This window comes from Panthera uncia, chromosome C2 (assembly GCF_023721935.1).
Source record: "Panthera uncia isolate 11264 chromosome C2, Puncia_PCG_1.0, whole genome shotgun sequence".
Lineage (NCBI taxonomy): Eukaryota > Metazoa > Chordata > Mammalia > Carnivora > Felidae > Panthera > Panthera uncia.
This window is the reverse complement of record NC_064810.1, coordinates 124090458-124103320: the sequence shown is the minus strand read 5'-3', so window position 1 is coordinate 124103320 and position 12863 is coordinate 124090458. Positions and strand designations below refer to the sequence as shown.

The window sequence follows — 12863 nt, the reverse complement described above, 5'->3', positions numbered from 1 at the left end:
AAATAGAAGAACTAATACATGCAGTAACATGGTTGAGTCTCTCAAAAATAACACTGTGTGAAAGAAGCCAAACACTAAAGACTACATATTATATGGTTCCATTTATATGAAATTTCTAGAAAAGTCAAAATTAATAGAGCCAGAAAGCAGATCAGTGGTTGCCTAGTTCCAGGAATGAAAGTGGAGAGTGAATCCAACAGGCACAAAGGAGAAGAGAGGCAGATGGAAGAATGAAAGTGTTATAAAATTAGATTGTGGTATTGTTTGCACAACTGTAGAAATTTACTAAAACACACTGAACATTTAAGATCAGTGAATTACATATGCCATGTACGTTATATTTCAGTAAAATATTTAAAAAGCACAAGTCAAAAAGTTTTTGGCTTATTGGCAACAATTTTTAAAAGATAATTTGTTAAAGGATAATATTAATTCAGTAAATGATTGCTGTCCTACTATATACTAAGCATTATTGGATATTGGAGAACAGACAGGATTCCTGCCTAAGCAAGGAAAACAAACAGATGCAATTAAAGTATTTTAACTGCTTCTCATAGAAGTATTTTTTCCAGTTGTGGTTCTCAGAGTGCTTCTCACAGAAGAAGCACACCTACAGTAACACCTCACTCTAGGCTCACTGTCCAGTAAGATAAGCACTTTCAGATATTGTTGGTAGAAAAATTGGCCCAACCTCCCTGGAAAGTAATTTGACAATATGTAGCAACAGCCTAAATTTATACCCTTTCACTCAGGAGTCCAGTTTGGGGTATCTATTGTAAATAATCAGAAATTTGGATAGAATTGTTCTATCCAAACAACTGGCATTGGCCATTGGTCATTCTAAAATTAAAAAATCAAACTAACACAAATGTACAATAGAGTAGTTCAATAAATCATGTTGTGTATGTGTCATATTATGCAAACATTTAAATTTGTGCTTACACAAAAACTAACATGGGGGGGTTAGAAAATTATAATTTCATTATTACAAATCTGTACATCTATATATACAATCTAAAAGATAAGGCTACAAAATATTAACTCTGGGCTGTGGGATTGCAAGTATTTTTTTATACTGGTCTATAATTTATAAGTTCTTTTAACAAACATACATTACTTGAATAAACAGGAAAAAGAAGTGTTATCTGTTTACATAGGTAATATGTTTAAATATGTGATACATAGGTGATATGTATACACAGCAGAAGAGGTAGAAAATACAGATAAACAAAAAAACTTCATCTAAAATCCACCATCCAGGGATGCCTGGGTGGCTCAGTTGGTTGCGGGTCCGACTTTGGCATAAGTCATGACCTCACGGTTCATGAGTTTGAGCCCATTGGGCTTGCTGTTCTCAGCACCAAGCCCACTTCAGATCTTCTGTCCCCCTTTCTCTTGGTCCCTCCCCTGCTCATGCTCTCTCTCAAAAATAAGTAAGAAGTTTAAAAAAAATTTTTTTTTTAGTGATAAAATTAAACCCACCATCCAGAGATAGCATAGCCTGTCCTCCCTTCTAGACATTTGAATGCAGACAGATAATTTGTTTTACAAAAAATGTAATTTATACTACATACTGTTTTGTAACCTGCCACAAAAGGAGAAAATAGAGATAGCAGGCATCACTACTTAGAAGTTTGTTAGTCTAAAAAGAGAAACTGATGGCAGCTAGAGAGTAAATAACTGGCTCAAGCAGAAGTTTTTTCCAGTTGTGGTGCTCAGAGAAGTGTGTCTGGAGGCAAGAGAGGGGAGGCAAAGGGATGCAGACAGAAGTACAGGTGAGGGGTCACAAGAGGAGATGCAGGGACCAGGTGTAATGAAATTCGACCAGTGTATATGAGAGGCTTCTGCTGGACACTCCTCATGTTGTAGCAGATAAGATAAGGCCTCCATACAGCACACGTGGGTGATGAGGTCCTGCGGGCAGAGAAGGCTTACAATAGCCATACCCTGTAGAGTGAGAACTGGAATGTCAGAGGAATAGACGGGTTTACAGTTGTTAATAGCTGACTGATGTGGTTTTCAAAAGTAAGGCCAGACTCAGAATCCCAAGGTTACACCACCTTGAGATGAAGCCCTCAAGAGGAATTACAAATACATCAGGGTGAGTCTGTAAACAAAAATTACCAGACTCAAATATTAGAAATGGAGGAAGAATGGCAGTACTATGGAAAGAGCAGAGGCTTAAGAAGGAGCCAGATAGATCTGGTTCTACCTACCACTCACCAGCTGGACAGGTTATCTGACTCCTGAGGCTCAGTTTCCAAAGACACCAGCAACTACCTTACAAAGTGGTTGTGAGAATCTAAGATAATATATCTAAACACCTGGCACATAGTAGATACCTGATAAATAGTAGCTATTACTACTGTTACTACTCCCTGTATGGGAAGAGAGGAGATATAACATCATGGTTAAGGGCATGGAATTTGGAGTTAGACAAACCTAATAATTTCAAACCCTTGCTCTAGCACTTACTAGCTGTGTAATCCCAGGCATCCAAGCTTCAGCATCATCTATACAATGAGGATACCACCTGCCACACTGAGCTGTTTAAATTGAAGGATTAAATAAATAATGTGTAAATATCTTTATACTTTGCCCTTAGGGATAGTACCTATGTAATCAGTAATAAACAATGGATATTATTACTACCACCTCTGTGATCTTGGCCACATTACATAACCTCTCTGAACTAAAATTTAATCAGCTATAACATCACCATTCCACTACCCACCTTATTCCCGTCATTCCCAGGGCACACAGTTGGCACACAGTAAATATCTGTTACATAAACAATGGGACTATACTGAGGATTGGAGATAATGCATATAATGTATCCAACAATGGCATATAAGTGCTGGAAAAAATGGAGTTGTTTCCCACTAGAACCTGGGCTCCTCCAGGGCAAAGAACAGTGTTTCATTCATCTGTTAATAACAGCACCTAGCAAAATGTTAGGGACGTAGGAGATCCTTAGCAAATGTTTACTGAGTGACACAGAAGGCAACAATCATCCAGCAGCCACCCTCACCTCACTATAAGGATAACTGCAGGAGTCCAGACATTTTGACCCTCTAAGTACAACCTGAAATTCTCCATCTACTTTACCATCTAACAAACACCATAAGTAGCCTTTGTGCCAGGAACCTGTACCACCTGATTCAAGGCTGGTACTTAGGTGATGCTTTCAAGAATAACCTAGTAATGACTCCAGATTTCAATGAGGTGAAAGACTGCAAACACAGAAGCTGCAAAAATTGTGAATTATCACTTCTAACACACAACGTGATCACAGCATACAACACCATTTGTATAAATCCAAGGTACTGAATGGTCATAATAGAGGAAACCAGACAGGGTACCAGTTACATAAACCAGTTCAACTGTATGTGCCACCTATATGAAGATAATAGGTTAGGATGCCAAATTTCTTTATAATTAACACTTTTATGATTTCTGCAATAAAGAAATTGCAGAAAAAACTTCAGCAATAAAACAATTATGTAAAACAGGCAAAAGGGTCCTCCATGTTGTTATATTAGGAAACTGAGACCTGTTTTGTGTTTTTATTGATTAGTAGAGAAATATAAGCTTGCTGCACAAAAACTGTAAAATATAAAGAGATTTAAATCACCCTTGGTTCAGTCATCCAGAGATAACCATTATTTACACTTTAGTATACTTCTTTTTGATGCTTAATTCTACTAGGGTGTTCAAAAATATGACTTTTAATGATTCAGAAGTGTTCTCAAGCAGTAACTCACATCCATTTCCCTATTATTGGACATTTAGAGAATTCAGAACTGTGCACTACTGAATATTTTTAAAGGTAGCTTTTCCCCTTATATTAAATATAAATGTATGAATTATTCCTTTAAAGAGTTGTTACTTCCACCAGCTTTGGAAAAGAAGGTGCTGTAGGCAAAAAAGGCCAGTCCCAAACCCACCAGATCATCTTCCAGGACTGCAGCTAATAAGAGTCAAGTGTGGAGTAAGGAGTTGTGTGGAGCCTGACTGTCCTCAGCAAAGTGGGAAAATTTAAGAGGAGCAGGCATAATGGGGCAGGAGGGGGAAGGGGAGGTGACATGTATGTATATTGGGGCATGAGAAGAGAAAAAGGAATTAATATTCTAAAGCATGAGTTACAGCCTTAAAAGAATAGTTCTAAGTTATGTTTTATAGTGCTCATTAAACAGCACCTTTATATAGACCTGAATTTAATAATATAGTTTTAATTTTTTTCTGCATTGAACAAATCAAAGCCCAATTTTATTTCAATAGATATTCACTGGCACTTACTCAATGCCAGGCACTGTGGTTAGTAATAAAAATGAATGAACCCTATTCCTCCCTTCAAGTTCATAATTAGAATATATTTAAACCCAAATTTTTATGCTATCTACACACGAACTAAGTAAGAATAAACAACAGATGGCTTACGACCCTAGGGAACTGCAAGAGACCAAAAAGGAAGTGAGATCAACTTCTGAGGCAAGAAGAGTGGGTAGTAGTACATATTAAGAAACTTTAGCAAGAGTTGGAACAAAATTTCTAGTTACTGAATGGGTCAATAAGGAAATTCATTGATCCAAATGTCCAACTTCCCAAGTATTTCAGTTAATCCATTTTACGTAAGTGCTTTAGGATTTAAAGGTGTAAAGGTAAGATTGATCCACTCCTATTTCTAAAGCATTAGAGACTCCAAATTAAAGAACTACTTAACATTTTATTCTATGCTTATAGCCAACATGTGTCTTAAATTTCCTCAAACCCTGAATCAGATATTCTTGCCCTTTACCCCTGAAAATAGAATCCCAAAAATAGAATCAGACCACAATTCCCAAATAAACCCTGAAACCGCACAAATCCTTTTTCTGACCATATATATGCCAATCATTATTTCTACTAATTCCAGGAATCAGCAGAACCAGCCTTAATACTTTTGTCCAGAAATTGCTCATCTGAGAGGGAAAAACTTAGGGGAACAGGTTTTTAAAGACAACATATTGCTAGGAAAAATATATGACCATTATTTTTCCTTATACTAACAACACTGTTAATACTAGGTTAAATTTCTTCTCAGTTTGATACGTAGGCTTTCTAATGAACTATTTGTGAACCCAAGGAGTTCTGCTTCAATCCTCTGACCCTGCTACTCATTCAAAAATAGCCAGTTAACAGAGAATATTTCATAAAATCTTCATTTGTGCCCAGAGGAATCCCAGTTACCTACAAGTAAACCTGGAAGTGGTCATTTAGAAGGAATCAGCTCTCTCTCTCAGGAATTTTTCTAGAGAACAGGATAAAGTTTAGACTCTCACAGTTCTAACTTAAGTGACTTCGAGATGACTTTTGCACTCTCACCATTTTACTGACTTCAGCCTTCCCTGACAACTCAATGTATCATTTCACAAGAGCCTTACTTAGGACATCATTTTTTATTAATCATTTTGAGCATCTAGTGCCAGGCACTATTCTATAGCCCAAGGAAATTAGTGAGTTGGCAAATGGATATTTTATAATCAAGTGGAGAAGACAGACATTTAATTATGTAATTGTGAAGGAAACAGTGAGCCAATAATGGAAAGAGACTTACAATTTAGGGTGCTGAGAAAAATTCCTGAGATGATGAGAACCTACAGGTTAAGAAGGAAATCGCTCTGAAAAAAGCAGGGAGCAAAAATGTTCTAGGGAGAGGGAAAAATATATTCAATGGCTCTGAGTCAGGAAACAGTGTGTTGAGGACATTTTAAAAGGCCAATATGACTGGAATATAATGACCAATAGGGAAATACAGCTGGAAAGATACACAGGAGCCAGATCATGCAGGGCCTCGGGAAGCTATTAAAAAAGAATTAAGAAAGTAATATAATCCCATTTCCAGTTTTTGAAGATAGTAATCTTCAAATTGCTAGTGGTACAAGAATAGAAGCAGGGAGACCAATAAGGAAGCCATTGCAAACATCTAAATAAGAGATGGTCATGGGGATTAAAGAGGGTGCTTGTGATGAGCACCCGGCATTGTATGAAGTATTTAATCACTATATTGAACACCTGAAACTAATACTACACTCTACGTTTACTGGAATTTAAACAAAAATTTAACAAAAGAGATGGTGGTTACTCAGGCACTGGGAACCAAGAACCTTTTAAATGACCTTTCAGATTAAAAGATGAGAACAAGTTAACCAAAAGGTAAGGTCACTGCAGGCCACAGAAGAACATGTACAAGGGCATTAGGTCCCAAGACCAGAACCCATTTGACAAGCTAAAAAGCCTGGTATGCCAATAGCAAAGGGTATGTGACAAGAGTGAAGGCAGAAGACCAGTTGTTAGAAAACTATTGCAATCCAAGCAATGAAATACAGTGCCCTGAACTAAATCAGTGGCAATGGGGAGAGAGGGGCAGGACTGTGTCCAGGTATTATTCTAAGTGGTATAAGAAACTGGCTGGACTTGAAAAGGGGAAGGCAAAGGAGGGAAGAGAAACTTGGGAATCACTGGATTTCTGGCTTTAAAGGGGTAGATTATGGTGGAGCCAGGGTGTGGGAAGGAGGAGTTCAGCTTTGTATATACAGCCATAATGGAAGGGCCATAAGAGTAGGTAGTTGGATACATGGCAGTCTCCAACTTAGAGGCTAAGGCTGGATTTGTACATTTAGAAACTGCAGGTAAACAAGTGGTGGATAAAGCCATAAGAAAGAATGACCGTCCAGAGAAGTACAAAATAAGAAGAGCTTAGTCCAGAATTCGGGGATGCATTAACACTGAAGGGGCAAGAGTTAGAGCAGTGTTTCTCAGTGCCACTGATGTTCTAAGCTGAATAATTCACTTGTGAGGTGTCATCTGGCACATTATAGGATGTTTAGCAGCATCTCTGAACTCTACCAACTAGATGTCAGTAGAGAATCCACCCGGTTGTGACCATCAAACATGCATCCAGACATGGCCGAATGTCCCAGGGTGGGGGGAATCGCCTCCATTTGAGAAACAATGAGGTAGAGTACGAGAAGTCTCCAGGACACTGATAAAAAAATTCTAGGGGTGCCTGGGTGGCTCAGTCCATTAAAGCATGATTTTGACTCAAGTCATGATCTCACAGTTCGTGAGTTCGAGCCCCTCATCGGGCTCTGTGCTGACAGTTCAGATCCTGGAGCCTGCTTTGGATTCTGTCTCTCTCTGCCCCTTCCCTGCTCATGTTCTCTCTAAAATAAACATCACAAAAAAAAAAAAAAAAAAAAAAGACAAAGATTCTAAATGAGCTCCCTCAATCCAGAAGATTCCTCCAAAGCCTCCATGCATAGTACTGCTCTTGGTGCCTTGAAAGTACAAAAGAAATGCAGGTGGCTTTCCTCTGTATGCAACCCACAGGGCATTAGGATATCTTTATGTACTACATCGGATCAAATCCATTGCTAGAAATCCCATTTCTGGTATGAGGCTACAATGGGAAAAAATACTTCTGTAAAAATTTGTATTCACAAATAACATACACAATGTGACCCTGACCCCTTAATAGGATTAGGTGTCACCATCCTGCTCCAGTAGTAAGCCCGAACACTTCTCTATCATGAAAATAGTAGGTCCTCTCACCCAATCTCCACTTGACCCTTATGAGGGGGTAGGAACTGCTATTACCTCATTAGTTGAGGAAACTGATGCAGAGGTGTTAACATACCCAAAATAACATTAAGTGATCAAACTGAGATTGGAACCTGACTTTTCCAAAGCCCATGCTCTAAGGCTGTAAACCACTTAACCATTATTCCAGATGGCCTCCATTATAGTACAAGCTCGGTAGGAAGGGGCTAGATATTTATTGAATGAGTCTCAGTTCAGACCTCTTGAACTTACTCCCAGATCTGCACTGAGAAGAAAATGTCTTTCACTCTTGACAGGAAATAAGCACAACATCTGACACTGCATTGCTAGAATTAGCTTTTGAGAATTTTGGTCCAGTAATGGAGGCTCAACCATCAACCCTTAAAGCAAAGTTACCCTCCCTTCTGCCTCCTTATCCAACAGATGCCAGTTACACTGAGGCCTCAAGGAGATGGGGAGAAGAGTGGAAACAAAGTATAGAATGGGGTATTTCTGCAAAATGATGTTGTAAATAATGGTTGATAGGATCATGAATTGGTACTCAAGAAGTTTTCTAAACATCAGCTAGGCTTTTTGTTTGTTGGTTTAATATTCTCTACCCTCTATTCAAAAATGTTTTAGAGTTGAATAGGTACCACCTCTACTATTGGGTATACCTGTCTCACCACAGGTTACATTAGCCAGCCTTGGTACCTTTTTGATGAAAGAACTATTATGTTCAGGAATTTCTGCACAGATCCTCTGTAAAAAGTCCTTGCAAATGGTAAGGTTTTAATAAGCTGGTGATGCCAAATACTGTAACAAACATTGGTAATAACGATCATGTAGATTTCTCTGGGCCTAGATGTAGCCTCAGCATATTATTTATCAATACTTCAAGCAGCCATCATTCCCACTAGATATAATATTGTCATCCCTGCTTAAGGCCACCGTCAAGAATAGCCTGGAAAATAATGGAACTCAGGGGATTCCAAGAACTTCTAAGGGGAGTAGGCAGAGGGAATATGCTGGGGAGTTCTGTAAAGAACGGAAGGAAATCCATCAATAGGCTTTAACCTACTCTATGTACACACTTGCACATCTAAATGTACTTCTTGGAAACCAAAGAAGCTATAAAGCAATTTGAGCTGAACGTTCCCCACTCTGCATGAAAGCCACTTCAATGAAGGCAGTCTATTATATAAAGTTGTACTTTATCGACCTCACACCCTCCCTAACCTAGTCGCCTCCATAATGCTCTCATTCATACCAACGCTCCTAGGGAAAGCTAGATACAGCACTGAAATTTTCAACAAATCCTAACATGAACTTGGGCTTTAAGGAACACAGAAAGTATGTTTTCTATTCTAGATGAAAGCATGGTCTCCTCCAGCATGGTTCAGTTGTTCACAACTGTCATTTAGCAACTGAGGGTACTTTTGCAAGCTGGTAGTTTCCAGTGTCTAGTTTGCCATATTGACTTCTACCCAAACAATGAAGTTTTTTTTGTTTTTTTTCAATCGGTAACTCACTTTTGTTTGTTCTTTCAGCTCCTTTGAAGATTATGAAACGGAAGAACCTGTCTCTCCCTCTGAAATTGGAAACAAAGGCAATAAAAGTCAAATAGTAACCTCAAGCCTTTCAGAGAAATGTGGAAAGCTTCAGTCAGTGGATGAAGAATAGCTGCCAAGATCTACATGAAAGAGATATGTATTTTAAATCTTTTTCTTGTGGAGATGCTCCAGTTTGCATACTGCTTTTTAAAGGCTTTGATTTCTGCAAGTGTGTATCTGCACTAGGAACTTTAAGACATTAAGCAATAGATCTGGATACACATGCTCAATTTGGGGGACTCCTCCAGTTTGCCTCGAACCCCTTACAAACCTTTTTCTCCAAACAAATACAGTGATATACATCACCTTCCAAAGTCTGTGAATCCGCACTCTTCACCCCTGAATGTACCAGCGATCTCTTGGGGACAGTGCCAAGTACAATTCTCTGCACAAAAGCAGGAGTTGCCTCTGTTGTCCAGCATCCCTGAGGTCCCTCAGGGCTCCTATGGAGCCCAGAAGAAGCCTTCCCTTGCAGAAAACTTGAGTCAGAAAAACTCTGGAACTTGAGAAAGCAGTTAAAAGGCCTCCAGAAGTGACTTACCCCTGGTAATAAAAGCACTGCCAGAACATCTCAGACTTTTTAATATGTGTACTGGAGTTCAAAGATCTTGAACTTATTACTTGGTTTAACGTAATTTCACAATGACCTGCCAAACTGCTAGTCACTTTACATCCTCAGGTATTGTAACCACTGGGCTTTCCAACCTTGCTGGCAAGCTCTGCATAATCTCTCCCCATCCTGACTGTGGATCTTATATAAAATAGGATGAAAAACACTTCTAAGTACAGGATTTGACTCATACTTGAAAAAATTTCCTTTTATCTAACATTTGTGGAGAATTACTGAATGACTTATTAATCTTCAAATTAGTTGATGCCCCCCATCTACATTTCCTATCAAAAGGCCTACTTGAAGACTTCGTGATATATGAAAATTTTTACTAGATGTATTCATCACTGAATATTACACTAAGCCAACAGTAAAGGCCTCAATCTAAACATTATCCATTCATGTTGAAAACAAACTATTTCAAATATTCCATCACCTCAATATTTAGCACAAAAATGGAAGAAAACCATAATGCCACCCATAAAGGAAACCAGTTTCATCTTTACTATATAGTAGATGTGTTCATTACAGAATTCTACCTTTTTTTTAGCAAGCCACAATGCAGCCAAATCCTGCAATATCCTTAAAAACTGAAAATAAATTATTTAAAAGGATGGAAATTTCTAATAGCGTAAGTGAAAGAAACCCCCAAGAAACTTTTTAACAACTATCTCTGTCAAAGTCATCACCTTTTCCCTGGGTTTTCTGCTTTAACCACAGTCCTGAATGTCAGAATAGCTTCCCTTGCCACCCTGCTTTCGTTCCCCCTTACTGGTATGCAAGTCAAACAATGAAATAAACTTTGGGCTATGGTAGGCAAAAAGTAGAGATAAGGGCAATTTAGGAAATGCACCATCAACCGAAAGTTATTTTACTGATACAGTTTGCTGTTATTTTACCTTTTATGATCAGAACTAATCTTCCATTTAACTGTTACAGAAAGCATAAATATTAAAATTTGGTATCTAACAGTTCACAAAGAACTAAAAGCTTAAAAATGACTAAATTTTTAGGAAAAATTATATGCAGTAACTTAAATAGACTAGTAAATTAGGATTAAAAGTTTATGTATTTGTGATACATGAACTTTACCATCTATCTCATCCACCCTTTTACCAGGGAGAGAAAGCAATTTTATTTCACATAAAATATTAAAAATAATTTTTAATTAGCCAAGATAGGATTTAAAGGTTTTATTATCCATAATGGTCTAAAATATTTCTAAGCCTCAACAAAAAGTAAAAAAATTCAATATACATTTGATTTTTTTTTTTTTAATACTATTTGGCTTTTTACCTCTGTACCTTGTGTCTCCTTACTGAAATCCTCTTGCTTTTACTTTGGTCTGTACTTTGTTTCAAAAGTCTGTAATTATAAAAAGTAACAGCTAACAGTATCATTCCATTTAAGATAAAGCTATTTTAATTTAGGTTACCCAAAGTAACGTATTTTCAGACAGAAGCGTTTTACTGTACTCCTAAGAGTTGAATGTAAGAAATGTGAATTCTGAGAACTAGGACAGTATATATATGACTTTCTGGTAAAGATTTCACTAAATATAATCATTACTGCCCAACTGGAAATTTCAAGTTTTTACAATATCTCTGACTCCTTGATAAAAACTGAAGGTTATCATGGTCTTAATGCTAGTCAATGAAAATGAATTTCATAACATTAATTGCCGAGGTAATCAAACTAATGAAATTCCGTGTATTTTCTCTGCATCTTATCTATGTCACCATGTCAAAGTATTTATAAAATTCTAGAATCTAATGAGGTAAGGCATTTGCTCAGTTTTTGGAAATGTTAAAGTGTGTTTGGGTGGAGAAACCTGCATGACTTGTTTTTGTTTTTCCCTTTTTGCAAAACTAAATAAAGACAAGTTGTCAAATATGAACCATGTTCACGAAGATAATCACTACACACTTTTGGTTTTATTCACCCTTGCAACTCATTTTTATGTTTGAGAGAGTAACACTGTAAATTTGAGTTTCAAAGAATAACTCTGAACCCCTGGGGAAAACTATAAAGAAAGATTTAGAAGGATAACACCTCATAACTGAGAAGGGATTTCCTCTGGAGAGGAATAAGGAAGAGGACTAGATATTGGGAATAAGAGGTTTACAAGGATCAAAAACTTTAGCCTTGTATATAATGTATTCTTTTTAAAAAACTGTAACTAAAACTTTTTTAGAAAGGAGGGAGAAAAGTTAAAATATCATCCAAGTATTAGATTCCAACACTATACTTTGAACTCAGTATTCTCTAAAGCATTTTTGTATTTGTCACCTATGATACGGGAAAGAAAATTTTATTTTTCATCTGTTATAAGACTTTTCTTCAAGGTCACCACAGAATTGTTTCAAGAATACTAAGAACAGAGTGAAATAAAAGAAATTCTTTATCCTAGATCCATATTATAGCTCTGCACAGAAATGTAGACTTAATGAAGCTAACCAAAAAGATAAATCACCAGCTATAAAAATTCTCTACCAAATAAGGTGAAAGATCATTTGATTACATACATTAATAACAAAGACTCAAAGAACAAATGAAGATGTGTCATATTAAAAGCTGTTATTGTTTTGGTGGTTTCAAATCCTGATAAAGTAAATCCAGTTACTTCAGTAATAATTTCTTAATCATCCCTAGTTAGCCACTGGTCAGCATTCCTAAATAACTCATGGTATAAAGAAAAACAATATAAAAATCAAGGCACTGTAATTATTCTTCCCCAGATGTATATAATATAGGCCATTCAGAGCATGCTATCCCAAACTCCTCAGTATTCTACAACATAGAATTAGAAAACTAACATTTATTGATAGAATTAAGGTGTAATACAGGTTTCCAAAAATGTGGCAGTGAGAATACCAGCATAAAAAAGAGAAACTTGTGCTAAAAACAACCTGAATTCATCATTGGCAATATTACATAACAATCAAGGCCCTCACATACTAATGATTTCCGCTTTGTCTATATTGCCAACCTCCCATGCATCAAAAAACACAAAACTAAAATTATCAAACTTGGGAAGCAATAAAGTATTCTATGAATTT

General features: G+C 37.0%; 1 protein-coding gene across 6 annotated transcripts in view; it reads left to right on the top strand.

Annotated features, from left to right (window-relative positions):
- PPP2R3A (protein phosphatase 2 regulatory subunit B''alpha) overlaps positions 1–9990 on the top strand; it is a 210769-nt gene extending 200779 nt beyond the window's left edge. For all 6 annotated transcript variants that reach the window (XM_049628797.1, XM_049628793.1, XM_049628795.1 and 3 more), the window contains one exon: positions 9132–9990. In XM_049628797.1, coding sequence (XP_049484754.1) covers positions 9132–9264 — 133 coding nt within the window. In that variant the 3' untranslated portion in view covers positions 9265–9990. The remainder of the gene's footprint in view (positions 1–9131) is intronic.
- The last annotated feature ends 2873 nt before the right edge of the window (positions 9991–12863 follow it).